We start from the raw sequence: 25,817 nt of genomic DNA on the forward strand, positions 1-25,817 counted from the left end.
TCAGACTTTTAGTTTATTAACACTTCTATTTAAAATAAAAAAAAAACTTCTCTGTGTGAATGTCACAGGTCTCATTTGGTCTAACATTGCAGCAGATGGAGCAAGCAAGTGAAGCAGGGAAAAATTGAAAGGCAGAAATGGATACAACAGGGTAGCACAGAACATACAAAAAATGATACCATCTATATCCTCTATCATACTCAGAAAAAGTCTAAGTCAAGGCGAGAGAATGTAAAACATATTACTAAAGCTGTGATAATAAACCTTCTAACATATTTCAGTAAAACTGAGCAAAGATGTGCTTTTTAGTCGATTCATTCTGGACTGAAATTTTGGAATGTGCAAGATACTTTTCCTCAATGGTTCTTCTCTCAGCACAGCTGTAAGAGTGATGGAGTAGCAGCTTTATCTCATACTAAATACAAATTCCTGTACCAACACACCTGCTCGCCATTTCTTGGCCTTTGGCTGCCTTCACCATCTCTTCTGGTACTATTTTCTTTAGCAGCTACTGAACACAAAGGTTTAAAGAGGACAAACCAGAGAACTTTCTGCTTTTTTTCAAAATTGCATACTTGATTCTTCCATTCCTTCTCCAGGAGAAAATTACAATCCCTAACTACTGAACCATCATTTTCCTGACTCAGTTAATTTTACCCTGTTCTTAACATCTTTATAGTGCAACAAACCAGCTACAGTTCCTTATGGCCCAGCCTCAGCATGACTAACCCTGTAAGATTATATTTTACTCTGACCCTTTCCTGAAAGGATTGAGAAAAAAACCTGTTTTGTGTACAAAATGATCTCGTTTCATGTGCCTGAGTCATTGTACTCAAATGGAGCTCCAGTGTGTCTTCTTTGGCATCCTTTGTATACCCTGGAAAAACAAACAAACAGAAAAACTAAACAAACACCCTCCAGACGATGAACAGAGGGAGCAGCCTCAAATCAGAATCAATTAGGTTCATTTTATACAGTATACAAATAAAACAGCTGAAGTCTTTACTAGAACACTTTCTCTGTGGGAGGGAGCAAGTGGGAGGTAGGAAGGGGGAGTCTTTGCAAGCATAACACTGGCTAAAGCAGTTGTTTTGCTCCCACACAAAACTCTGACAACTCTGCCTCCAAAAGGAAAGGAGAAGAGTAAGTAAAGCATGACATGGAATGCCAGGAAAGGGAGAAAACAGCAGAGTAAAGGGAGATGTTTCCCTGCTGTAAAGGCTGCCAAGGGAATATGTTTCAGAACAGGTTTGAAGGAGAATATGGGCAAGTGGAAGAGATTTAAAACACACCACCCCCTTTCTTCCCAGACTTTCCAACCTTATTTTTCATGAAGAGGAAGTGAATGTAGACATAAAGTCAGTGAAGTACTTACAAGAAAAGTAGCCTGCCAAATTCTTCACCTGTTGATTTTAAAGCTGACCTCCAATGTGGTTAGCAGGCAATGTCATGCAGTAGCTAATCTCATCATTGGCAACATGGGTGTCAGCTGGGCAGCTTTCTTCTGGATAGTCACAAAATGATCAAACAAGAAGCTGTATGTACCACAGAACTGCATTTCTCAAATCTCCATTGGGAACTGCACCAAAAGGACAGAACTAATGCAACTTGCTGTAAAGGCAAGTAGGTCTAGTGATTTGGAGAGGGAAAAAAAGGGGTATAAGGCAAATGTTTAAACTCTTTCTTCGGGAAGGACACAGATTTATGCAATAGGTCAATGCTTGATTCAGAGAATAGTGCTTATAGTTCAGAGTAAGAGATTTGATTTTTAATTTTTTTAACAGGATATGATGAGATGGGTCTTTTGGATGATTAGGAGATATGATAATAGTGAGATTAAACTAACAAGTAAGAAATACTGTGAACAACAGACCCAGCAGTCTGAATTTTTATCTGGTTGCCTAAACTGAATGACAAATTTTGCACCTGAGTTTTGCAGAGAAGAATAGCATTCAAATTAATACTTCCTGCCATCCCTTGAGATACAGCTCATTCTGCTGGGATTTAAAAAAAAAATAATTAACAGAGATAGGAATCTCCTTTTCTATTTGGTGGTTCAGTATCTGACCAGGAGATGGGAGACCTGGCTCTCCAGTTCAAATGACTCCACAAAACCACGCTCTGTTTTTGAAGTCACAGTCCCTAGTTTCTTTTCTTTAAAAACCTTCTTTGATCTCTTTTGATTGTTTTTTTTTAAATACTGTTTTACCTTTGCTTTGTTTACATTTTTGTAGAAATTGAAGTTCCTGCATCTGCTCATCTGTTGCTTTAACCCAATTCCTCTTAACTTCCTGGACTGCCTTAAAAGAATTTTTAAAAATAGCAGAAAAGTCAGCAAAAATGTATTTCCTTTTACATAAACATTCAGAAACACATAGAAATAGAAAGTTTGTGTTTATTTTGGTTTTTAAACAAAACCTTTGATTTTAGGACAAGTTCACTCTACACTGCTCTTTCCTCATGAGTTAATAGTTTCCAAAGCTGTGTGTAGGTGTACAACTCAACAAACCTACAGATCACCTACATGCTCTTATATGATGACAGGTGATATACGTATCCTAGGAACATTAGGATACGTATATCACCTTGAAAATACAGTGGATAGATAGGTAAATGTATCCTTTTTTAGGTGAAACATTTTTCCCATGCATAAGCCATAGATGAGTTAAAATCTCTAATACAAGGGTTTGAAGGAGAAAAAACCCCAAAACACCAACATGCCCCCTATCAACAACAGCTATATCCAGCACTTAGAAAAGTGGCATAAATCATTGTCACCAAGAATCATTTATAAATATGTCAGGAATTTGTATGAAAGATTAAATTAATGTGGGAAAGGTAATTTTTAAGATTACAAAAAGTCCTTTCAGTTTTACCTGTGTGTGTAGCAAGTTCAGTGAAATTCTACAATCCATCAGCCGTGTATTGAGAGAAGGATCCATACAACTTTTCCAAGCCAAGGGAAAAAAAGTAATAAAACATGAAGACATTCTTCTGTTGAATGGTTGTTTGAATTTTTCAGCTGAATAAAATGGAAGAGCAATCCAGAAAGATTTCATTATTTACCAGATTAAAAAACCAAACCAAACAACAGATGCGAAGTGTGTCCTGTACTCATTCTTTACACATTGTAGCAAAATGGAAACAAACTGGGGTCAGGTTATCCAATCTCTCCACTGATTTTGGTGGTACTAAACATGTAAGTCACAATATAGAAGTGACACTTTTTCCTGCTTTTCTCAAACACCTCTAGGTTTCTCTGCACAGTAGCTGGTCAGGCTCCTAGAGCAGCCAGTGCCATGCTGCAGTGCTGGCATCCAAGACCCAGCCTGAAGCCAGCTAGCTGCAGCACCAACCACTGTGGAGCTGCAGCAGGCTGAGCTCAGTGCAGGAGCAAAGCAAATTGAACACTCAGTTATCCAGGGGCCAGGGGCACAGCTGGCCTGAACCTTTGACTTTTCCCTGGGTAAATCTCCACAACCCCAGGACGGGAGCAGCGCAGGCTCCACGGCCAGTATCACTCGCACTGCGCTGGGTCTTGCAGCCCAGACAGCCCCATTTCCTATCCCGGGCTTGGAGCAGGGCTGGGTGGAGAATTAGCTCCTCACACAGTTTGCCATAGCTGAGAACCATGCAGTTCTTTCACTGCACAGCTACTACTGCAGTTTGTAAAGGCACACTGAGGGAAACAGAGAAAGATTTGTAGAGGCCAATCTCTAATGCAGTAGATTTAAACCAGACAAGTTACCAGCATCAAAAAACAGATTTCTGTGTACCTTTCCTTACTGCCACCAAAAGACACGGTCTGTTCTTCCTCTTCCACTCCATTCATTCATCTGCTGCAATCAATACAACTCACTAAACAAGAAAAAATAGATTTCTTTTTTTTCTTTTCTTTGTAGGGAGTAGACCTGAGCACAACTGCAGCAGGGAGCCATTAGACCGGCCCTGCTCTACTGCCTAACTGCCCCCTCGGGGCACTCTGACAAATGGGACCTTGGGACCAGCCTCCCCATCCCCAGGGTTTATCCTCATCCACAAGTTAGCATTACCATGTGCTGCACAGCAAACAGAACCAGGGGACTGACTCAGGCCAAAAAACAGGCCATCAAAACCAAATCAAAAATAAAGAACCAGTATTTTTAGACAAGGTTAGCTCAGCAGTCCAGTTCACCACTGTTTGCCCACACAATCCCACCAGCATAATGGAGGAGTAGCCCAAGGAACAAGCAAATCAAAGGGGAAGAGTGCTCTGCTGTTTAAACCAGGCCACTTACTAAAAGAAGTGCTCAAGCTATGGCCTCAGGTATTATGTATGTTAGTGTATGAGCACTTCAGATAAAAAGCAATCCACCTCTGCCCAGAGGGGCAGCTTGCAACTCAGAACTCAAAGTTCTCTTCTATATTGTTTGTGGGTATGTTTTTATTTGTGATCACTGCATTGTGCAAGTATAAATATTAGGAGGCAAGGAGCCACAAAACACCTCTCTATAGAGTCTGAAAGAAAGAGGGCATAAAGCTGGCTACAATAAAGGACTCTTCAGGAATACTACAGTGCTGAAATTTAAAACATGCAATACCACAGAAACCAGCAAATTCCAATTAAAAACTGGTCTCAGGAAAAAAAAACCAGTCAAGCTGCTGAAGCTTGAAGGCTTTGTAACTAATTCATAACTTATTCTAAGTTACTAATTCGTAACTTATCCAAGGGACTCCTTTCTCTGCTTATAGTAGTTGTCATGCATCTTAGATAGTTTCACTTAAGCTTCTTGCTCACCACTTTCTGATCCCAAGCTTACAGTGCAAATCCTTCATGCTCTGAAGTCTCACATAAGGAAGTTCAAGTTCTGACACTTTTTTCACCACTGGGAAAAGAAAAAAAAAACCACAGAGACATTTGGTGAAATCTAGGGAAATAGCTCAACTACTTTCCTGTATCATTTTTTGCTGGCTAGCAATGTGCTTTTAGAGAAGAAAAACCATACAGATTCTGGAGTAAAGAAAGGTGACAAGCTAGTTATCTTCCTCACTTCTCTGAGTCTAAGCTTACAGAACAGTCTAAGCTCTACTATTTACAGAACATCTCTACTCCCTGACACTATGGTCTTGTAGGATAACCTTCACTCAAAACACAGCTAAGCATGATAGATGTTATGGGACATATGGATGGAAACTTCCAGGACTGCTGCGTTTCTGCAACAGATCACCAGACAAAGTGTATAAAATGTCAATGTACAGCAAGAAAAGCATGTCACTCTTCAGAGATCACTAATTTTCTGCTTATGTTAAAAAAAAAAGTGAGTCTAAAGGCCCAAATATGTAATAATTTAATTCTAAGCCAATAGCATGATTCAGCAGAAAACTTTAACATACCTTTTTAAGCCTGTGAGCATCTAAACATTTTTTGGCAATGGAATGTGGGTTACCTTTGGACTTGATGTATTTGTGGGGATTATCAAAGTTGCATAGAAATGTAATCAACTGAAAAACTTCTCTATTCTCCTGTGTATCTGATCATATCACAATACAAGGCAAAAATAATTCCATCTGGAACTGCACTGCAAGATACATTTGAGATGTAGTAACTGCCAACTGTGTACTCAGAGGTATCTTTCACAGCAGAATGAAGAGGGCAATGGAATAATAAATAAAATAGACACAGACTGTAAAGTTCCTACCTCACTAAGTAAGCCTAAGTTCCTTAGTAAGTGTAGTAGTAACAGGACCTTCATTTTAAAACATTCAGAAGAGCACTAACATCTCTATACTGATGAAAAGACAGAAAAAAGCTAAATAACTGCAATGCCTAACTTAACTCCAGTCAACAGCAAAGACTGTTCACTGCCCTGATGTGGCTTGAGCCTATCTCAGTCACAGGCCTGGATCCTGCCTCACCCACATACCCACCCACATGGGAAACAGGGCATCAGCAGACCAAAGAGGATCCAAAAGCCTCTTCACATTTTATGATCATAAAGACACTCACAACCCTGATTTACAGCTTGCTTAATAACACTGTGGTCAAACGTCAGTTACTGGGTGTTTAGAAAAGAAACACATAGTGATATAAAGGAAAGTAAGCTAGAGACATTGTTTATAAGTATAACAAGAGAGCTTCCTGTCCTATTGTTAGACTCAGCATGTGACCTGTAAATAAGAACTGTTTCATGTAGGTATGGCCATGTGATTAAATGCCTGCCTAGAATACACACCCAATAGCTCCCATGTGGTAAATTTGCTATGTGACTTGTAAACTCAGAGGAATACTCTTATGTGAAAGTCTTACCCCTACACCACCCTCTCTCTTGCCAGACTTTGTTCCCCACTACTAGACTTTCCAAGATGTAGGGGGAGAGAGCTTGAGGGAATTTATCAGGCCAGATGTGTCTTTTAACCTTAGCAGGATCAGGCAAGCCTTGTTCAGATTTCAGATTCAGTCACTGCAGCCAACAACAACAAAAATCCAAGGGAGGGCTAAGTTAAACACCATGTAAAACTTACCAGAGAGAGCTTCATCATCACAATTGTGAAAGAAAAATAGGCTAAAATATTTTATAAATTCTCTCAACAGACCCACCTCACAATGTAACCTTCAAAAACAAGATCAGAAGCTTCACTATACATTAGCATGAATAAGGAAGAAGTGTTCAATACCTATTAATGTAACTTAACTGTTTTAAAATTTTCCCATGTCCCATTTAACTGCTCATTTAAAAGTAAATATACCCACTCCATATCCCAGCATGTGAATTTGTGATGAGTCTCATAAGATTCAAGGCAATGTAAAAATGTAATAAAATAGACTGTGTTTACTACTGTCATTTATTTATTCTCTAATGCAAGGCATCTGCCATGTTATTCCAGATCTTTACTGCTAAATCCTAAAATCCTATTGTACTGTGAGCACTGTGTGCTCTGAGCTAACATTACTCATGAGCATCACAAATATATATTTTTACAGGATTTGTGCATTTTCCAGGCTGATAGAGTTCTCTTGTTTTTCTAGGAAATATCTACACATCCTGCCCTTTAGTGAAAACACCAGTCTTGTAGGGTTCTTCTGATGAGAGCAGACTTGAGCTCTGTTGGACTTTCATTATCAATAATGCATAAGGAGGAAAAACCCTCTCTGGCTTGACATTTGGGTTGCTTTTAGTTTGCTGTGGCCTCTGTACATCTTCTTTGAAAGAGGGCAGAAGTAGCACCAATAAAAAATGCAGACAATATTTGCAGGACTAGCTGCACAATGGGATAGTGAAGACAGAAAAATCAGCCCACTAAGCGTGAGAAATGGATTTGTAAGGAATTTTTAAAACCTGACATAAAGCTCACGCAGTCTTGTCCATCTGTATGCAAACACTGAGATAAAGTGTGCTGACTTAGGAAGGCCATGGAATAGAGATGACGTAGAGAGAGGCTGAACTAGAAACAAGTTTCAACAAGTTTCAAACCATGGCCTTGTAAAAAGATCAGCTATTTTAGAAAATTAGAATGGTGAAAGATGCATTGCAGCAGGACCATGTGGGGTAAAAATATAGGTGATTTGTGTTAGAAGTGTTAGCAGCATTGTGTGGCAAAAGTGAATAGGCTGAAAAACATTTATAAGATATTGTAACCAGGAAATAGGTTGGCTTCTGACAGAATGGCATTGAGTTTTAGATGTCTTATGTCTCACCCTTCATCGAGACTGATAATGGAATAAAATTTTTTAAAATGCCTCTCAATTGCTCTGTCCCTGAAAAGCTGGGAATAATCCAACAACTAACCACTGAATCTGATTGGGAGAGTTGTCTTATTCTGGTTTAGGTTCTGGAAAATCACAGCATAAGTTTAAACAGCCTTAACCTAAAATAATGCAGTACCATTGAAGCATTCCTAAATTCTACAGTGACCATAATCTCCTGAGTTTGCTCAGGAAAGTGGTGTGGCTATGATAAGAAATGTCTTCAGTCCTGAGAATACTACTGTCATAGCTACTCTGGCAGATTGTGCAAGCTCATGCTTTGGTCAGAGAGGATGGACTTTGTCTGAGCATAAGGTGCAAGTGTCAGGTTTCTCATCTTCCAAAGCCTGAGGATCCCAAAACACTTCAAACTCTGTGTCACAGTGACAGCATTGTAAATTCATTGTAAATTCAGTTCAGAAGGGTTTTCTCCAGCTGCATCAGTGGGTTCAAAGAGCAGACATGTTTTTGTGTATGGAAAAAAGTAGACATCAGGCTAAATATAGATTGGAAAAAATTGTTTTGAGTTAAAATTAAAAAGCACACTAGCAAGGTTTTCCTTATCCCTGTTCATATCAGGACTGTTACTAGAGATGGCAGCAGACCATCAAAATCACTTGTCTCACAGTCAATTCAGACACCAGATATGATGGGAAGAAAGTTTCATAGTCCAAACACAAAAGATAAAAAAGTGACTATCACCTTTTATTCTGTCTGCCACTGTTGTCCTCACAAATTATTTCAAGAAACTAGCCACAGACTAATGTGTTATCCCTTGGTAGTGCAATACTAAGCATACCAGATGGCATTTCCAAGGAATGGCAAGGAATGGTAAATGCAGATCTCAGACTTAGGAGGATTTTGACTGGTTTTATTTCTTGGATCGAAGCACAAACTGGTATATGCTGCCTGAACACCAGAATACTAGGAAGTGAGAGTTGTAAAATCTACCTCCCTCACAAAATAACAGTGAATGTAGTAGCAATTTACAGTGACAACAGTTAAATAATTCCCAAAAGTCCTATTTCATCTTTAAGACTACAAAAGAAGAAATTATGTCTGCAGCATTCGAAGTGTCATTGCTTCTTTACAGTGTCACATAAACGTTAAACATACATAAAAGTAACATACAAAGCAAAATACAACACCACTGCCTGTCTTGGAAATTACCTTGACACACTGCAAACTGACAAGTTTATCAATGACAAGTGATTAATGGTTTTTAAAGTATATTAGAAAATGCTTTCCTTACTCAAGGCCGCTATACAAGTTTCTTGTCCAAACATGTCTCCTTCTTTCTTCCACCCTATTAGCACCTGCTTCTCTCTCCCCAAACCAGAATTCCTATCTCCCTGCCACCCCCAAGGCTTTTGCCTTCGGCATCTCCAGCCTCACAAGTCTCCTGTTGCAGGGTCTAAGGCTAACTCTGACACCTTCCCCTGGAAGAACCTGTCCCAGCATTGCCTCAGGTGGTGTAAATGCCATGGCAGAACAAAGCCAGCAAGGGATCACCTTGTGTTATCCAGTTTATGGTTCCTATGCACAGACAGTGTCAGTTTTGAGGCTGGACTAACACACATCAGCTCAACAGAGCACAGCAAACACGTGCTCAGCGCCTTATACCTACAGCCAGTTGAGAACCACCTTTATAAACTCAGATTGCAAAGGCACAGCAGAAACACAGTGCACAGTTTTCTGTATGGTGAGAGGAAATTTTAGAATCCCATGACAAAGAGCAGCACCCATTGGACAGATGCATGCTTTGTTCATGCTGTTAGGATTAGGAAATGAGGGCAGCCAAAGAAGCCTTGCTTGTGCACACATAAATGTGCAAATACACAAAATAAGCAGAGTCCTTGCTGCTCCTCCTCCCCTGGCATAAGAAGGGAACTCCAGCTGGAAGTTTCAAACACAAATCAGCCAGTTGTGTAAACAATATTTGGTTGCTACTGGTTTCAAATTGTAACTGGCAATTGTTTACTGTGTGTATTGCAACAGCTGTTACAGACATTCCAGAGCCAGCACTAGAGCTGCACCAACACTGCAGACACACAGTTCCACAGAAAGCACCAAGGGACACAAAACAAGTAAGAGAAGCATGCAAAAAACAAACAAACAAAAAAAAAAAAAAAAAGAAAAGGAAAAGATGCGTCAGTAGCGTCAGTAGTGCAGTTTTAACAACAGAAGTCAGCCAAGACATAAATGAAGACTAGATCATTTCTGACTTAAGTGTTCAAGAACTTTCACCCACACTATGCCAAACCAAAGGCAGCCTAATTATGAATGTGTCTCTATGTATTTTCTAATTCTGTCATACGTGAAGGAAACCTGAACTTGACAGCTAAATGCCGTAGAAGCAGAAGTTATGTAACATTAAGAAGTTAATTGTGGACAATTCTAAAGACCCAAAATATCATCTGCAAAACCAGCAATGCCCCCCAGCCCTCTAGTACAAACTCCTCAAAGCCCACAGAAAATACTCTTGTGTGTCTTCCTATCAAGAGGTTTATGCTTTCGTAATTGAAATTATATTAATTTTTGTTCACTCCTCACAAATAGAAACTTTCCACACAATTCTAGAAAACCATTACCTGTAATATTCTTTCTGCTGTGTCTGATGTCTGGATGTAAAGTCTAATATTGCTGCCATCAGCAAGGTAAACGTCCAAAAATGCTCTCTGCATTTGGATCTTAAATGTATCCTGTCAGGTAGAAATGCAACACTGTTTTACTGCTTTCCATATTGCTGAAATCCTTCTGAAGATGCTGATGCTCCATTCCCTTTTTATTCAGGTAAAATAAAAAAAATTGAGATTATACAGTTTATACACATAAAGTTACTAAAACTACTATTTAGGCTTGCAGATGACAAAAAAATATGCAGAACAACAAATAGGAAAACACTGAAGAATAAGAGGAGAGTCTTTTTGGTGTTGAGTGCCACAGGCTGCCTGGTGTGTCAGTGTTTGTAGGCATGACACAGTTGTTTCCTAGGAAGTAGAGACTCCAAAAGAGGAAGTGGATACACAGCTGCAGGTGAATTTTCAAAGCCACAATCTTGGCAAAAGGAAAAAGTGAATCCCTGTGCCTACACCTGGAAAATATCTGGTAAGAATAATGAGGCTGCAGTATCTGAATAGACCAGAGCCACTGCTACAGGAGTACTTTGCAGTGCCCAAAGGTCCAAACTGCTGCACAGTGAGAGGGGGTGTAAAAAAGAAACCTGAAAGCATTTAGGTCATGAGAAAACAGGTCTCAAATAAATGACCTCAGAGAACTGTCTTATGTGTAGACACAATAAAGGAGTGATTTGCAATCTGGAAAACTAAAGCACAGAATTCAGATGCATTGGCTGTCAGCTGATGATACACAGAGTCAGACTAGAGGCAAAGCTCACATTTCTAACTGTGAGGGTGCACAGGAATGGGATATTCTCCACAGGTTTTATATTAAGACTGTATATGTCCCTAAAAGACTTTTCTGAGCTCATATTTAGAAAGTGCCATGCATGAGTGCTCTGCATGAGAAGTCAGGAAGATGGGAACTAGTTTGAGTACACCCTTGGGATTCCCTCTGGATTAGGTGGCACAACTTCATCACTGCAGCTCCTCCTCCTGTTGACTGCCCTGTATCAGAAGACAGCAGTGGTTCTTCTGGCATTGGTATTAATTGAGAAGAGGTATTTCCCTTCACAATCACAGCAGAGGAAAATGCTGGAATTGTACATAACTGCATGCAACATTAAATTTTAGTTTCTTATATCCACCTTTGCTAGCCTGGCAGAAAATATGGGAGGGTTTCTGGGAACCCTTAGCTTTCAAGTTTTCTTGGCATCTTTCTGCAGAGTCTTCATGGTGTCTGTATATTGGACCATATCCCAGCTCCTGCAAGGTCAGCAAGAGCAGAGTGGCAGAGCTGACATTTATGTGTGTGCTCTATCACTCCTCTTTGGGTACCCTAGAGAACATGCAGGATGCATGACTCCAATTAACTGACTCAATTCAGATTGGTAACTTATTTTTTTCAGTCAGAACGACTATACAAGTACAAACAACAAGTGTTGGTTTGGGGTTTTTCCCCAAAAAGAACTGAAAGTTAAGAATGTGTTATAAAAGTTTGTAGAATGACATGTGGGGAAAAAGTTGAGGAAAGCCAAACTAAAACAATTTTTCTTATTTGAACAGACTTCTCAAAGACACCCCATATTTCACCTATCTGCATACCCACACACCTGTTTGTATTAGGGAATAAAAGAACCACTTCTCAAGGCATTGAGTCGTTCTAGAGGTTTAATTTTTATTCTCAAATCTATTTATTTCTTATCCAGGAGACAGGTCCATTTGTTCCTTTTAATTAAAATAAACACTGCTTCTGTGAAGATACAAAAGCCCCTCTGTCTCTTACACAGAGGATCATCTGCTGTACTTTCTTCACTACCTTTACAATTTTCCTCACATGGGAAGGAGCAGACACCTCCTCACAAACATCTATGGTGTACATATTTTGGTATGAAACACTTCACATGTGATAAAAATATATGTGAAGTGTGGAACAAACATGGGATGCAAAGATCAGAATTAGATAAAGGCCCACCCTCATTATTGACTCTCAACGAGGAACAAGCAGGTCACTACAGAGCCAGTTGAGTACCTGGGGCTCAGCAGTGCTGGGGTTTAAAAAGGCTCAAGCACCAAAGTTCTTCTGGGTGTGTGGCTGTTCATGCTGAAACCTCCACAAGCAAAGTGCACGGAGGACTTTATGCATCTGCTCTTCCCAGATCCTCACTGCCACCCCTGCAGCTTTTACAACCTGGCTACAGGGCACCTCATCCACTGTGGCAGCCCAGGGCTGGGAGCACAGAGGTCACAGCACCATTCTGCCACTCCAAGGGAGTCCCATCGGGCAACACACTGCTCTCATTGCCACCTGTCTACTCAGCAATCATGAGGGAAAAAAGACAAGCATGATTCAAGGTTTCAAGCTACTTCCAAGCAGTTTGAGTTCTCCAAGAACACTGTGCAGCATATTAGTAGGCAGATTAATTTGAGGATCTTCAAGAAAGGATGTTAGAGGAAATAAAATCTCCATCTAGAATAGTCACATTAAGTATGACTGTTTAACACTTAAACCAGCAGTTTCTGCAGCTGTCTTTTTTTAAATGGCTTTATTTTATCTTATTTGATTCTACTGAACTACAAGCACAGCTTCACATCATGGCACTGGGGACAAAGTCACTATTTATCTCCAACTTTTGATTACTGTTATTTTCAAAAGGGCATGTGTTAATAGAACAAGAGAGAATGGATTTAAACTGAGGGTGGGTTTAGATTAGATATTAGGCAAAAATTTTTACTGTGAGGGTGTGAGACACTGGAACAGCTTGCCCAGAGAAGCTGTGGATGCCCCATTCCTGGAAGTCTTTAAGAACAGGGTGGGCATGGCTCTCAGCAATCTGGTCTAGCAGAAGGTGTCCCCACTCACTGCAGGGGAATTGGAACTACATGATCTTTAAGGTCCTTTTAAGGTCCCTCCCAATAGAAACCATTCTTTAATTCTGTGATTCACTTAGTAAGGTTATGACACAGCAAATCAAAAATAATAATCTTCTTAAGCTGTTGTGTTTGGGGATTCCCCTCCCCACCTTCATTTTATCACCTGCTCTTAACCCAGAAGGCAGAACTGTCCATGCCAGAAACTCCCCACATTGTTTAGTGCTACAAATATTTGTGTTTAGCCTCTTATCAGTGAAGTATTGTTGAGACCAAAGAAAATTACTTACATAAAACAAAAGGAGGAAACAGTGCAGTCTGTAAGGCAGGAGAAGACAGTGTTAAGAGAAGAAATACAAATACAGACGTCCCTAAAATAACACAATAGAATCCAGCATAGGTTTAATACAAATACAACAGAAATAGTATTTACCAGTGTCAGCAATGATCCATTTTGTAGGTGCACATGGCAATTCTAACAACTTCCAAAATGGATGGAAATTTATTTTTAAATAAATTTGCAGCAAAAGCTCAGATTTTGTCCCACGCAACTATTTTAGTTTTGGAAAGAACACTAAAGTCTTTTCTACTCAAAACAGACACCAACATAAAGAAACCTTTGTTTTGGCAACAGTACATGTTCAGTAGAACTACTCATGTTTCTTATACTTTTTCTCCTGACATTCAGGAAACATACCATGTAACTTGAATTGGACACTTTCTTGTATTCCTTCATATTGTTTGAATATCCCCTTAACAGTGTTAGTAAAATCTGTAGAAACATCTAGAACTGCTGTCTACTACCTACTAGTTTGTCCCAGTAGCTTCAGGCGCAGCTCAATTGTTAACATAGGAATACAGAATAACACAGATTTGGTAAGGTATTTTCTTTGAGTTTCAGTATTGATGAAAAAAAGAAAAGTTTCCATAAAGAAAGAAAAACAGAAACAAACAATAAAACAAAATGGAAACAAATAGAAAGACCTCATATATATATATGTTATATATCAAGAAAGGTATCTAGATATCTTTTTATTCAGGCCTTTCTATGCCAGAAACCTTCCCCCCTGGCCAGCACACAGTACAAATCTGAAAGTAAAGGAACTTCCCATATGAAATTCAGTTCTGTGTCCAGCTGCACTTTTGAAATAGCAATTAAATAAATAAGAAACACAACCTAGTTTGATATGAACAAATAACATTTTTAGAGCAGTGCTAAAATCTTAGCTACTCAGTCTTCTGTTTGTGTACATACACATCCAAACACATTTGTGAGCTACTGAGTGAGGAGAGAGGAATGTTCCAAATGTGCATTCCTCCACTGCTTGCAGAAATGGTGTGTTGCAAGGTCAGGGGAGCAGAGATCGTGTGGTCAGAGACATGGGCTCTAGTGAAGGAAATGCAGCCTCTGATCAGAACAGCTTTGATTCTGGTTACACCTGCAGATTTCTGGGTCACATGTTGCTTACATTTCCAATACCATACAGACCACAACTCTCTTAAGGTATTCAATCCTTGTCCTCATTCTTGATTTTCAGAAAGAAAACCACCTTATATCAGAGTCCTTTGGTAAAGAACCACATAAGAATGCTACTTTTTGCCTGTTATCAGGCTCTGCTCTGTTGTATTTCCTCAAGTACTCAACTTTTCATCTATCCTTTCATCAACACCTGAATCCTTTTCCTCATGTTAGAGGCTGCTGTTCAACACAGACTGGAAAAGGTCAGTGGCCTAGATTCCCAACTCCAAACCTCTGCTGCTTCAAGGAAATGTGTCTCAATTCTATTCATAAGTGCCTAATGACTGGCTGTCCTCACAGCTGCATCCTGAATACTCCACATGGATGCCCAACACAGGCAGACCATAATCTCAGGTTGCATTCAAGGATATTGATATGTTGAAAATGAGACTGATGTGTACCTGCTCACACTGTCTTTCTCCTGATGAAAAAGGAGAACACACAACACAGTCACAAGGTCTGCTCTTGGTAGTGGCTTCTTGTAAGAACCACAGCATTTGTCTTTAGGAGCTGGAGGTAGTAAGGGGTATACTGAATCAGCCTCTCCAGCTTGGTCATTGTTCAAGTTTGTACAGTCTGAAAGAGTGGAAGGGCAGGGGTGTTAGGGGTTAAATCATTCAACCCTGTGTTCAACTCTACTACAGGATAGTGTTGGTAAATACTTTAGCAATGTTTATTTTGAGCAAAACATCCATTCTGTCAAGCTGTCTCCCCTTGTGTTGGGTGTCCTGCTGTCCCCTGACAACTCCTCCTGTGAGATAAGTTACTGGGGCAACAGCCAGAGTATGACTGCTGTAACCTCTGCAGCAGGAAAAGGTGGTGCCAGTCAAAAATAGGCACCTGGAAAGCCGGGTTAGCCTGCATGGGCTTGTTCCAAACTTGGAAAGTTGGCCCTGCTAGATGTGTTTGGGGGATGCAGCTGGTTGGTGTGATGCTGAGTGCAGACACACTAATCATATTCCATACTGTAAAGCAGCTGCAGTAAAGCCATGGTCCTTGCACAGCACTCCCACTGCAGCACACATTTCACAACCCCATTCCAAAGTAACACAGGACAAGGACCAAAAAACTCTTAAACTGAATTTGCTTTTTCCCTTTGCATATTGTATTTTAGTCAGTAACACATACAAATCCCTTCACATAGAAGATTAAATACTGCTGTTTAAGGCAAACCAAGAAAATTAAGTAAGTACTAACTTACTCTCTCTTGGGTATTAACTTCTCTCTCATAATGAAAGATAGAGATGAAGGTGAAAAAAAGTCAGCAATAGAATTTTTAGGAAAAAGTATTCCAACCCTAGCAAGTTCATTCACCTCTAGTTTCCCATGTTTTCATTCTATTAAAAATGAAGGTTTCTATTATAAAAGCTGCACTGGTTTGACCTGCAGACATATCTGTGCTGCATAAAGTGCAGAAAAGTGACTGCTTCCCGTTCATCAGCACCTGCAGTGCAGTCCCTCTGCCTCTTCTCCCACACCAGCTGCCAGGTTGCTTGCACAGGTGTGTGCTAACTTGTTTCAGATTGCCAAGATTGACTACTCAAGGCCAGTCCATGCCATTGCCAGAAAAGGAACAATTTTTTTCATATTTTTAATGATTTTTTATTCACTAGTCATCCCTCTTGCAATATGAGATGAGCAAGTTCGGGGTAATGCTTGGTTTTGACACTAATTATCAGTAACACAGAAGCATTCACTATGTTTTCCCTCTGAGAAACATGTAGGACACTAAGTGCTGCCTACACATCTTCAACAAGGGGGAAGGAAAGAACACCACAGAGGTACAAGTTCATTAAAGAATGAACTTTACTCTGTCTTCCAATACTGTTGGAGGAATTTTGTTACTCTGCCATAAAACATCTCTCAAGTAACAGTATGCTAATAAATACTAGAACATGTACAACAAGGACAGTTTGCTGGGTGAGATTCTTTAATAGCCAAAATGAATATTTATTCAACTGTCAGTTGCACCAATAAAAGGCACTGTGCACAGGTAATGGCAATTAATACACTCTTGTCTTTCACAGAGTTATTTGATCTCTACTTGGAGATTGATTTTACCTTCATGGAAGGACTCACAAAGCACTACTGCCATTTGTATTATGAAGAAGCATTTATGTAAGCACAACCATTTTAAGTTTTAATTGTAAGCAAATAAAGCTGCAGAACTACTGTCTTTGCCAACCAGGAAGCCTAAACATAGCTTATTAAAATCTATTGTATTGTAGAACAGAAATTTGGGTTCATTTTTTTTTTGTCTTGAGAATGTGCTGATCTTGCACCAATATTTAAGGAATAATTCCATGCCTATCTTGACCTCTACAAAATAAATGACTGCTTTTGTTAGCACAGTCATCACATGCCTTTATAAGCATACACAGGTGTAATAACCTGTAAAATTAGCACTGCACATGTTCTTATCAAGTCACCCCTCCTCACCAAAAGGGCCTGGTGTAGAGAAAAAAAACCCTAATATATGTTATTTCTGCTGGTGCATTAAGAGAAATCCACAATGTTGGCATGTCAAAAGACATCTCTAAACCCTGGAAACTGATATTTTGAAGAATTATTTCCTGCCATAACTTTGTAGAAGAAATGTCAGTTGGCAGTGCCTGACAGCATAGTGCAGGCATTCCTAATTCCAGGATTTAACTTTCTTTAGCAGCCCTGTTACTAGTCTCATCAAGACTAATTAAGACTCAACAGTAATTACTGGGAGTCATCTGTAGGGCTATAGCAGGCATTGGATCAGAACTAAAAAGGCTGTTCCTTACAACAGAAGTCATTCACTGTCTTTAGCACTCCAGTCGGTCTGAATTTAAGAGACTGTAAATAAACAGCATCTTTTTATTTACAAACTATGCAGGAAAAACCTTCTAGAATTTGTTAGGAATACGTATTCATACCATTTTCTATAGCCCTCCTGAACTCCCCTTACATACCTTAGTCACACATAGCATGTGAAGAGCTCTTGAGACACAAACCTCTTATTTGGTCCTTCAAAGAGCACCCACTTCCCAGAACAGTTCACTTCAAGCAAAGTTACCACAGCACACCAAGCTCTTCCCAGAAAACCAAAACAGCATCCCCTCCCTAAAATTGCTGTGGAGTTGGTCATACTGCACCCACCTGCTCCAAAGCACCACTATTCTCATTAGAGCCACGGCAACGTGAAAGGAGGAATGGAAAAGGGATGTAAGGCAACTTGCAATAGTCAGCTACATGCACAAGTTATCAAGGCTCCAAGCCTGCCAAAGAAAAATCACACATGCCATGGACCACATTTAAATGCATTTGAAAAGTCATCTAGGCTACAACAACCCAAATATATGCCAGGTTCTGCCCATCACTACAACTGCAAGATAAGAGAACATGACATTTTCCCAGCAGTCATCAATACACTCATCAGTGCAAACCACTGACACTACCAAAAAGCATTTACAATTGCAAAATCCAAGAATGTATGTAATCCCTCTATTGAGCTCTCACAAAGACTTTCCTGTGAACTGTTTAGAGGCAAAAGATTCATCAGATATGCCACAGAATATAAAAACAAAGCATGCAGTTCTTTCCATGTGAGAAACAAGTTTGTACATGGAGAAAAAAACAATAGCAATATTATTATTATTGCCACCCAGGCTTCACAAGAGAGCACCCTGTCATTGTAACTCACTGCTTTACTAGGCAGACTGACACTCTAAGAACATAGGGAATGGAAGACAGCAAAAGAAGTCTTGAACCTGGGAGGTAGGATAATATTTCAATATTTCAAGCTTTCATATAACAAACTATTTGGCTGAAAAATTCAAACTTACCTGCTGTAGCTTTCAAAAAAATTATGAAGGCATCACTATTTGTAATATTTGAATCCAAAGTAACTGAAAAATGGGGAGGGAGGAAACTAAATGTATCCAAGAGATGAAAAACACAGCCAGTGTCTCAAAATATGACTTTTGACTAAATAGTCAGTGTCACTTTTACTCATCCTTTGGTTTCTGCCCAGCTGCCTTTATCAATCTGTTAAATTACTGAAACTATGAGCAGGGCAAAATACATGGGATGCTGCTTTTCTCCCAAAGCAATACCTCAGTAAGGTTCTTGGCCATGTAACTCTGTGGTCACTCAAGCCTGGTAACTTGAAAAGAAATGAATAATCAAGTGAAAAAAGACAGAATAACCACTAAGTACAACTTTAAAGACTAACCCTGAGTTTCTGTTTTGTAAGACTTGGAACAAAATATCTGAGGCCATAGGCTACAAAACCTTTTTAAGCTCATCTCCCTGCACACCCACCCTTTCAGGTGGTTGAAATGGATTTTTCTTTTTTCTTGGCTTATACAAAACTCACAAGACCCATTCTAGGAATCCTGCAGACCTGTCCTAAACACAGCACACCGAGATGTAATTTTTCTACAAACTCTTCCTATAATTCTCACAAGTTTTCTTGGAAACTCCTGAAGGGAGGAGGTCCATGTTACTCTTCTACCTGCCCAAGTGCCTGTTATTTTTGCCTCTATGTTCTACCCACTGGGTGCCGTGTCAGCTCTGGCAGTTGTGGAGCAGTGGGGGTGGCTCCACTCATTGATCCAGAGGGGATGGAGAATGGACAGACTGCAGGCTGTTCAGAGTGAAACTGCATTCTTACCTTTGGGAAACCTGCAGAAAGGCAGCTGCTTCAGAAATTAGAGAAATACGATACCCTGATGTTCTGAACCTGGTGAACCAACAGCCAGGACAGGGCTGCAGAGTTTAGCATTTTAGATACACCCTAACTCATCTCAGTAAGGAAGGCAGAGCACCCTGCAGTCAATACTGTAGATAAATCCTTGAAGGTTTAAGCCCTACATGTGGAAGTTGATCAGGTTGTTGTAGCCAGGCTTACCATTCTGAAGATACTGCTCCAGCTGCGACGGCCTCTCTCTCATCTGCCATTGGTTTGGTCATTGTCAGATAAAACTTTGGATGGAAAGCTGGCACAGCACTCCCAAAATGCTCCTCAGCTGCTAAACAGACAAAGGAAAACTAAACAAAAATGAGAAAGTATTCATAGTTTCCAAGGAGTTTTCAGTGCTTTCTTATTTTGACAGCAAGACATGATGTCCTGCAAAAGCCACAGGGCACTACCCAGATGGACCTTGGGGCCCACAGAAAAGGCAGAGCCATTTTCAGGGCAGCCACCAGAAGACAGTCCAAGTGAGCAGCCTCTTTTGATGTGGGGTCCCCATTTTTTACAATCTTACCACTTCTGACCTCCTGCTCCAAGCCACAAAACCGAATATTACATTAACCTTATCAGCTAGGTCTTATACACAAACAAATTCTGATTACAGATGTCTTCTCTTTCCAGTATGTCCATACAGGATTTCTTTGTTCTGTACCCACAGAACTGGTTTTTTATGAGCTGGTAACTTCTGTCCTTGACTTGTGCTACTTCAGAGGCTTTTGCTCTTTTGTCTGTGAGGGGCAATAAAAGTTATTGGATCATCTGATACTGAAAAGGGAAAAAAAGACACAAAGCCCAACCAAACCAAACAAACAACAAAACACCAAAAACAAAACAAAACAAAAAAAACTCACCAAAATCCAAAAATCTTTAATGCACACAAATTATCTGAAAGCTTGATTGTTCCTCCAGCTATTGCAGTTGGCTAATATGGGCATAATGCCTCTGTACAAACCCTACACCATCCATAAACGGACCTGGAAGTCCTAGAAAACCACAATTACACTATTTTACAATTGACATAAAATGGCTCCAATAGGTTTGGACAATATTTGATGACTTGAAAATATAAACATTCTCTACTATAGGCAAACACTCTCAATAGAAGGATAAAGCTATGTTTACTTTCTCAAAATGCACATTACTAAACACTACAAAATACAACAAGTCTGTCTGGAAACATTTTTTAACCTAAATCAAAACAATGTGTCATGTGTTCAATAAAATGAGACTCCCTACAGAATGCTGAGACATTACTACTAATTAAATTTGTGCACCAGTATTCAACTCAGCAATTAGTGTCATTAAATCATGGAAAAGATGACATTTTCCCCTCTGGCCCTTGCTTCCTAAGTCTTTCACATGACTGCAGCAACTGAAGTATGAAGGAAAAAATTTATTACTGCAAGAATTAGCAATACCTTTCCTTTTTGTTAGCTATACATATGATGTGTGAAGTGCTCAAAGACACACAGCATAAAAGGGTTAGGTAACACCACATGCTTTGGTTTAATGTAAAGCTAACTGCAATAGTGAGTGTAGAGTGGTTTTTACCTTCAAAGCCCTTCACATACATGATTTTCCTCCAGGGAAAACTTATCTCTGCTCTACAGGCAGGCAAACTGAGGAGACAGAGCAAAAAAATGTGCCAGGAGTCTGACAAGCAGGTGGTCCTCTCTCTTCCCTCTGCGCTCAGGCCATGCCTAAGAAAGTGGTGCTGCACCTACAGAAAGTGATGCTGTCTGTTATCATCACTTCACACAAACTGAGACTCTGGCTTACTTTAAAAAATAATTAATTCATCTCAGTGCCAGCTGCTGGGTAAGTTTCTTGAAATGCAATCATGTGACCTCAGGATCTTGGCTACAGAGAAGAGAAAGTTCTTGCAACCAATTATATTTTTTTCACATCCCAAAGGATTAAAGGAAAATGCCCATAAACTTTAAGTGTGTATTTGTGTATGGTGCTGAAAACCCAGATAAGGTGTTCTAACCTGGTGGAAGAGGTACTTAGTCTTCATCCAAGATTTCCACCTAAAATAGATAGAGTAGCTTCCCTAAATATGACAATTTTAAGCTCTAAAACCTATTATCTTCAAAAAGAGGAGTAAAGATACAGGCCATAGTTGGTGCTGTTTCTTTTTCATCTTTCTGCATCTTTCCCCTCCTAAGCAGGGATGTCATCAGTTTCAAAGTGTACTTGACCAAGTCTGACACTTAGTCTAGTCCCACAGGTTTGCCTTTTGGTGTTAGTCCTGCCTATGCCATCTAGATCACCTGTTTCACCCAGGGCCATGCTGGTGATGTGCAGAGCTCAAAGTCAGGCCAAATAACAGAAACAAAAGTGTTAAATTATAAGAAGGTGCAAAACTGAAAAGCCAAATGCAAACTCACAATATCACAAAGGCAGAAGTCAGGGAGGGACTGGAAATCCAGTGACATTTTTAAAGCACAAACATTGTCCAGACAATCAGGATCCCACTGTGGAAGATTCTGTAACCTAGTCTTGCAAGAGAGCCTTACCTCTCCATAATCAGAATAAATCCTCAGAGCTCTGTTAGGGGTGCTCTGGTCAGTGTGAAATCCCCAGAGAACTCAGGACAGAGCACGACTACAGCACAGAGCAGTGCCTGGCTGTCCTTGGGTAAATCCAGGGCCAAAGCTTCAAATGCACGTCCATCTGGCTTGGACACTCCAGCTGAAGGTGTTCACAGCCATTTGCAGAGAATGGCTGCACAAACCTCAGTTCAGCAAGTGCAAACAGCTCAACATGAGTTGGATTCATGCCAAGGAAAGGGAGACTGGTTCTTCAGGTCTCCTCCCCATTGCTAATATTTAATAAAATATCAGCACAGAAGAGGAAAAGAAAATTGGATTGCTAGAGGAATCAAATGCACTAGCTCTTAAAGGAAGAGGCAAAGGGGAGAACACAGACCCACCTCTGGACTCTCTTAGAGTCCATACAAATCCCCTTCTCCCAGAGGAAGGTGAAGGCTGTAAATCCTCATACCAAGACAGGCACCTTCTGTTAATCCTCAGCCAAGTGCCTGAGGAAGAGCAGAAGGACTAAAGTTGCACCACTCTCCTCAGCATTTCTGCCAGCCCTACCTAAGCAACTCACTTTAAGCAAGATCTCTTTTAATGTATCATTATTGATTGATCACACTTCCCTCTATATGATTTTCCTTGGGTTCTCACCTTAAAGCTGAGAAATCCCTTAGGAGATGAGGCACCAAGGAGTAAGTTGCTCACAGTCAGTATATCTGCACCTCCCCATTCCACAGTGTGTCCAAACCATCACCACGCAGTGCCTCTGAACAGCTGCTGCCTTCAGACTGCCCTTTCCAAGAGAACAACTGCTCTGGGAGACAGCAAGGAAGCAGAGACTGGGAGTGTCAAACAACAGAAGCACTCTCAGACTGAAAAGTGATGGGAAGCAGGAAAAGGCACTGCAAAAGAAAAGGAGCAGGTAAGGCACAACCACAAACAAGAATTATGTGTCCTTTGCGTCACAAGTCAGGAAAGGAACTTGCAGAGGTGGAACAGGAGAGCTTTGAAGATTGCTACCCTGAAAGGAGCACAATCAGTTCAGCAGCTTGTTCAGGACACAGAAAGGCAGGGAGGACTGAAGAGGTGTTTAAAAGATAGTTTATTGTGAAAGTTGGTCTCATGGAAGGGTGTGACTGTAAGGTTGTTACATTCAAAGCCATCACATTAGAAGCTGTTCTGATTCCAGTTCCAATGTCTTTTATAAATTTCTTACCCAATCAGCTACTTCCACAAAGCTCGCTAGCATCTTCATAACCTTGATAATTGCTAATTGCTAATTGCTGTTTTACACATTTGCTGCAATGAGTCTTCTTCTATCCAATCATAACTCTACAGAAACTTTGTGCTGTATCTTCTACTTTTTACCAACTCTACAAGTTCTATTGTTAAACTTGAAAGTCTTCTACTATCTTAACATATTTATTTGCTTACATGAGGCATATTTCTACTTGCTTAAAACATAGTTCTGCTTAAACTGCAAATCTTTATTCTTATTTTGTGTCTGTTTCACTACTCTATGATAAAGCTTCAAGCCTTCTCCAAGGTCTTAGGTCAAACACTGTATCCATCTCTATCTCTGAGCTTGTTTGTTTGAGACCTCGGGAGCTCTCTATGCTCGCAGTTCCCACATCAGCTCATCCAACAATGCCAGAGACAGACCCTCCAGAGCAGAATTCAAGAAACACCCTCAAGTATAGCACTGCAGAAATCTGTCCATGAGGAACGTTTATTTCTAATTTACATTCTTTTCATCACAGAATTGTTGCATCTGTGGGACATTGTGGTCACGATATGTGATCTGGTCACGTGTGGTGAAAATTACTTTATCCTGGAGTAAGGCTTCTCATACATGTGCATTTTTCTACATTAACAGAGTATTTCAAGCAAAATAAGCAGAACGGGATATAATAATTATGGACAAGAAACCTCACAGAAGAATAGGAAGGCAATTAAGAGATAGCAGCATAGCTGTAAACTTCAAGACCAAGTGCGGGAGCTACCAACAGCAGGAATGAAGGAATTGAAAACAAAAATCAACTAACAAGTTCTAAAGACCAGCAGGAGGCAAACTCTCAGTTACCAGGGATGCAGAGAAGGGAGCAATTTGGCTGAGAGCACTAATGATGTTAAAACCTGTTGAGCAAGAAACAGTAGGCCTTTTAAAAATGGAAGAAAATGCATAAGATGATTTATTAGTTCAGATAGGTTATCCAGAATGCTCCATTAACCAAAGCAAAATACTTCTGTGAGAGGTCCCACAGGGAACAGAAATTGCAGAGCTGCAACTCCAAGGGCACACCTCAGCAAACACTGCTTCTCATGGCAGCCCTGCTGTGACTCATCTACCTTTTAACTGCGCTTCTCCAACTGTTTGTGCAGTCACACAGAGTTGGGAGAGATGGACTGATACCCATCCAGGTTTACTGGCTGAAAAACTGCTTCAGAGTGGTCCTGTCACAGCAACCGAGAGCACAGCAAGGAAATTGCCAAGAGAAGCACCTACCTAAGCCACCAGCAAAAGTGTTCACCAGAAAGGGCCCTAAAATAGGGCTGGCGAGGTAAAATTATGCTGCTCAGAAAGGATAATAGTGTGCACCCAGACTTACAGAAAAGCCAGAAGCGATTTTGCATAGAGCCAAGGACTGGCAAAGGCCAGCCAGAGAGCAAAGGGAAGGAAGGCTGACAGACACTCTGCTTTCACAGAAAAGCTCAGCATCACATGCTCCCCTTCACTTTTCTAAGAAATCCAGAGGAAGGATAGGGGGCAAAAGGACAGAGACAACTCAACAAGGAACAAAGCAAAAGTAGAGATAAACAGGAAGATTCACTCTGAAATCATCCACTTCTGTTGTCTGGGGCAGTACATTATTCTCTGAGGCTCACTGTTCCTTGGAATACTTCAAGCCTGTGCTCCAGCTGTTTTGTAACTCTGTGTGGAAAGGGTCACTCCTGAGGTATCAACTTAGGCAATTCAAGATCCAGCACTTGGTTAACCCCCAGCTTGTCCAAAAAAATCCTGCAATCAACTCTGCAATTTGCCTGAACTGACCTCTATAAACTTTCCAGAGTTGTTCATGGGATTAATGACCAAAATTGAGCAGCTGCACCTCTCTCCCACAGGCCAAGGAAAAGAGGCACTTGGAGCCAGCAGCTGCTGCTGCTTGGCCAGTGTTTCCCATTTAGCCGGCTTACCATACCCTTCTGTCACAAGCCTTGGCTTTTTTTCCCCATTTTGCCTCTAAGTCGCTGCTGGATTTCACCTTGCAAACGTGTGCTCCACAAGCAGCACAGCCCCTCGACAGGACAGCATCAGGAGAACCAGGCGGGTGTGAGGGCCAGGTGGGGCGGCAGGGCTGGGGCGGCACCAGGCGCACCCTCCCCTGCTCGGAGCTGCGGCCGGGCCCTCAGACTGCGCCTGGCCTTTAGACCGATCCCTCAGACCGCACCTGGCCCCACCGCTCCCTCAGACCGGGCCCTCAAACCTCTCCCTCAGACCTCTCCTTCAAACCTCTCCCCCAAACCTCTCCCTCAAACCTCTCCTTCAGACCTCTCCCTCAAACCTCTCCCCCAAACCTCTCCCTCAAACCTCTCCCTGAGACTGCTCCCTCAGACCTCTCCCTCAAACCTCTCTCTGAGGCCGTGCCCTCAGACCTCTCCCTCAGACCTCTCCCTCAAACCTCTCCCTCAGACCGCACCCTCAGACCCATCCCTCAAACCTCGCCCTCAAACCTCTCCCTCAGACCCCTCTGGCAAACCTCGCCCTCAAACCTCTCCCTCAGACCTCACCCTCAGACGCATCCCTCAAACCTCGCCC

General features: G+C 40.9%; 1 protein-coding gene across 12 annotated transcripts; it reads right to left on the reverse strand.

Moving 5' to 3' along the window:
• Positions 1-25,695, reverse strand: LOC135282937 (uncharacterized). 12 transcript variants are annotated; one of them, XM_064393170.1, is made up of 13 exons: positions 25,629-25,695; positions 24,832-24,932; positions 21,448-21,487; positions 21,009-21,177; positions 20,060-20,185; positions 19,614-19,734; positions 10,315-10,425; positions 4,778-4,865; positions 3,777-3,858; positions 2,877-3,022; positions 2,210-2,300; positions 1,376-1,579; positions 1-877 (listed from the first exon to the last, which is right to left on the reverse strand). In XM_064393170.1, exons 2-8 carry the CDS (start codon positions 24,867-24,869, stop codon positions 4,841-4,843), a joined length of 630 nt encoding a protein of 209 aa, XP_064249240.1. In that variant the 5' UTR covers positions 24,870-24,932; positions 25,629-25,695; the 3' UTR covers positions 1-877; positions 1,376-1,579; positions 2,210-2,300; positions 2,877-3,022; positions 3,777-3,858; positions 4,778-4,840. The 12 variants fall into 12 exon arrangements, with proteins under 12 accessions (XP_064249240.1, XP_064249267.1, XP_064249249.1 ...); XM_064393197.1 differs by lacking the exon at positions 25,629-25,695 and adding an exon at positions 17,861-17,979 and having other exon boundaries at positions 24,832-25,097; XM_064393179.1 differs by lacking the exon at positions 25,629-25,695 and having other exon boundaries at positions 19,614-19,731; positions 24,832-25,097.
• Positions 25,696-25,817: the final 122 nt, after the last annotated feature.

Source organism: Passer domesticus, chromosome 1 (assembly GCF_036417665.1).
Source record: "Passer domesticus isolate bPasDom1 chromosome 1, bPasDom1.hap1, whole genome shotgun sequence".
In the NCBI taxonomy this organism is placed as follows: domain Eukaryota; kingdom Metazoa; phylum Chordata; class Aves; order Passeriformes; family Passeridae; genus Passer; species Passer domesticus.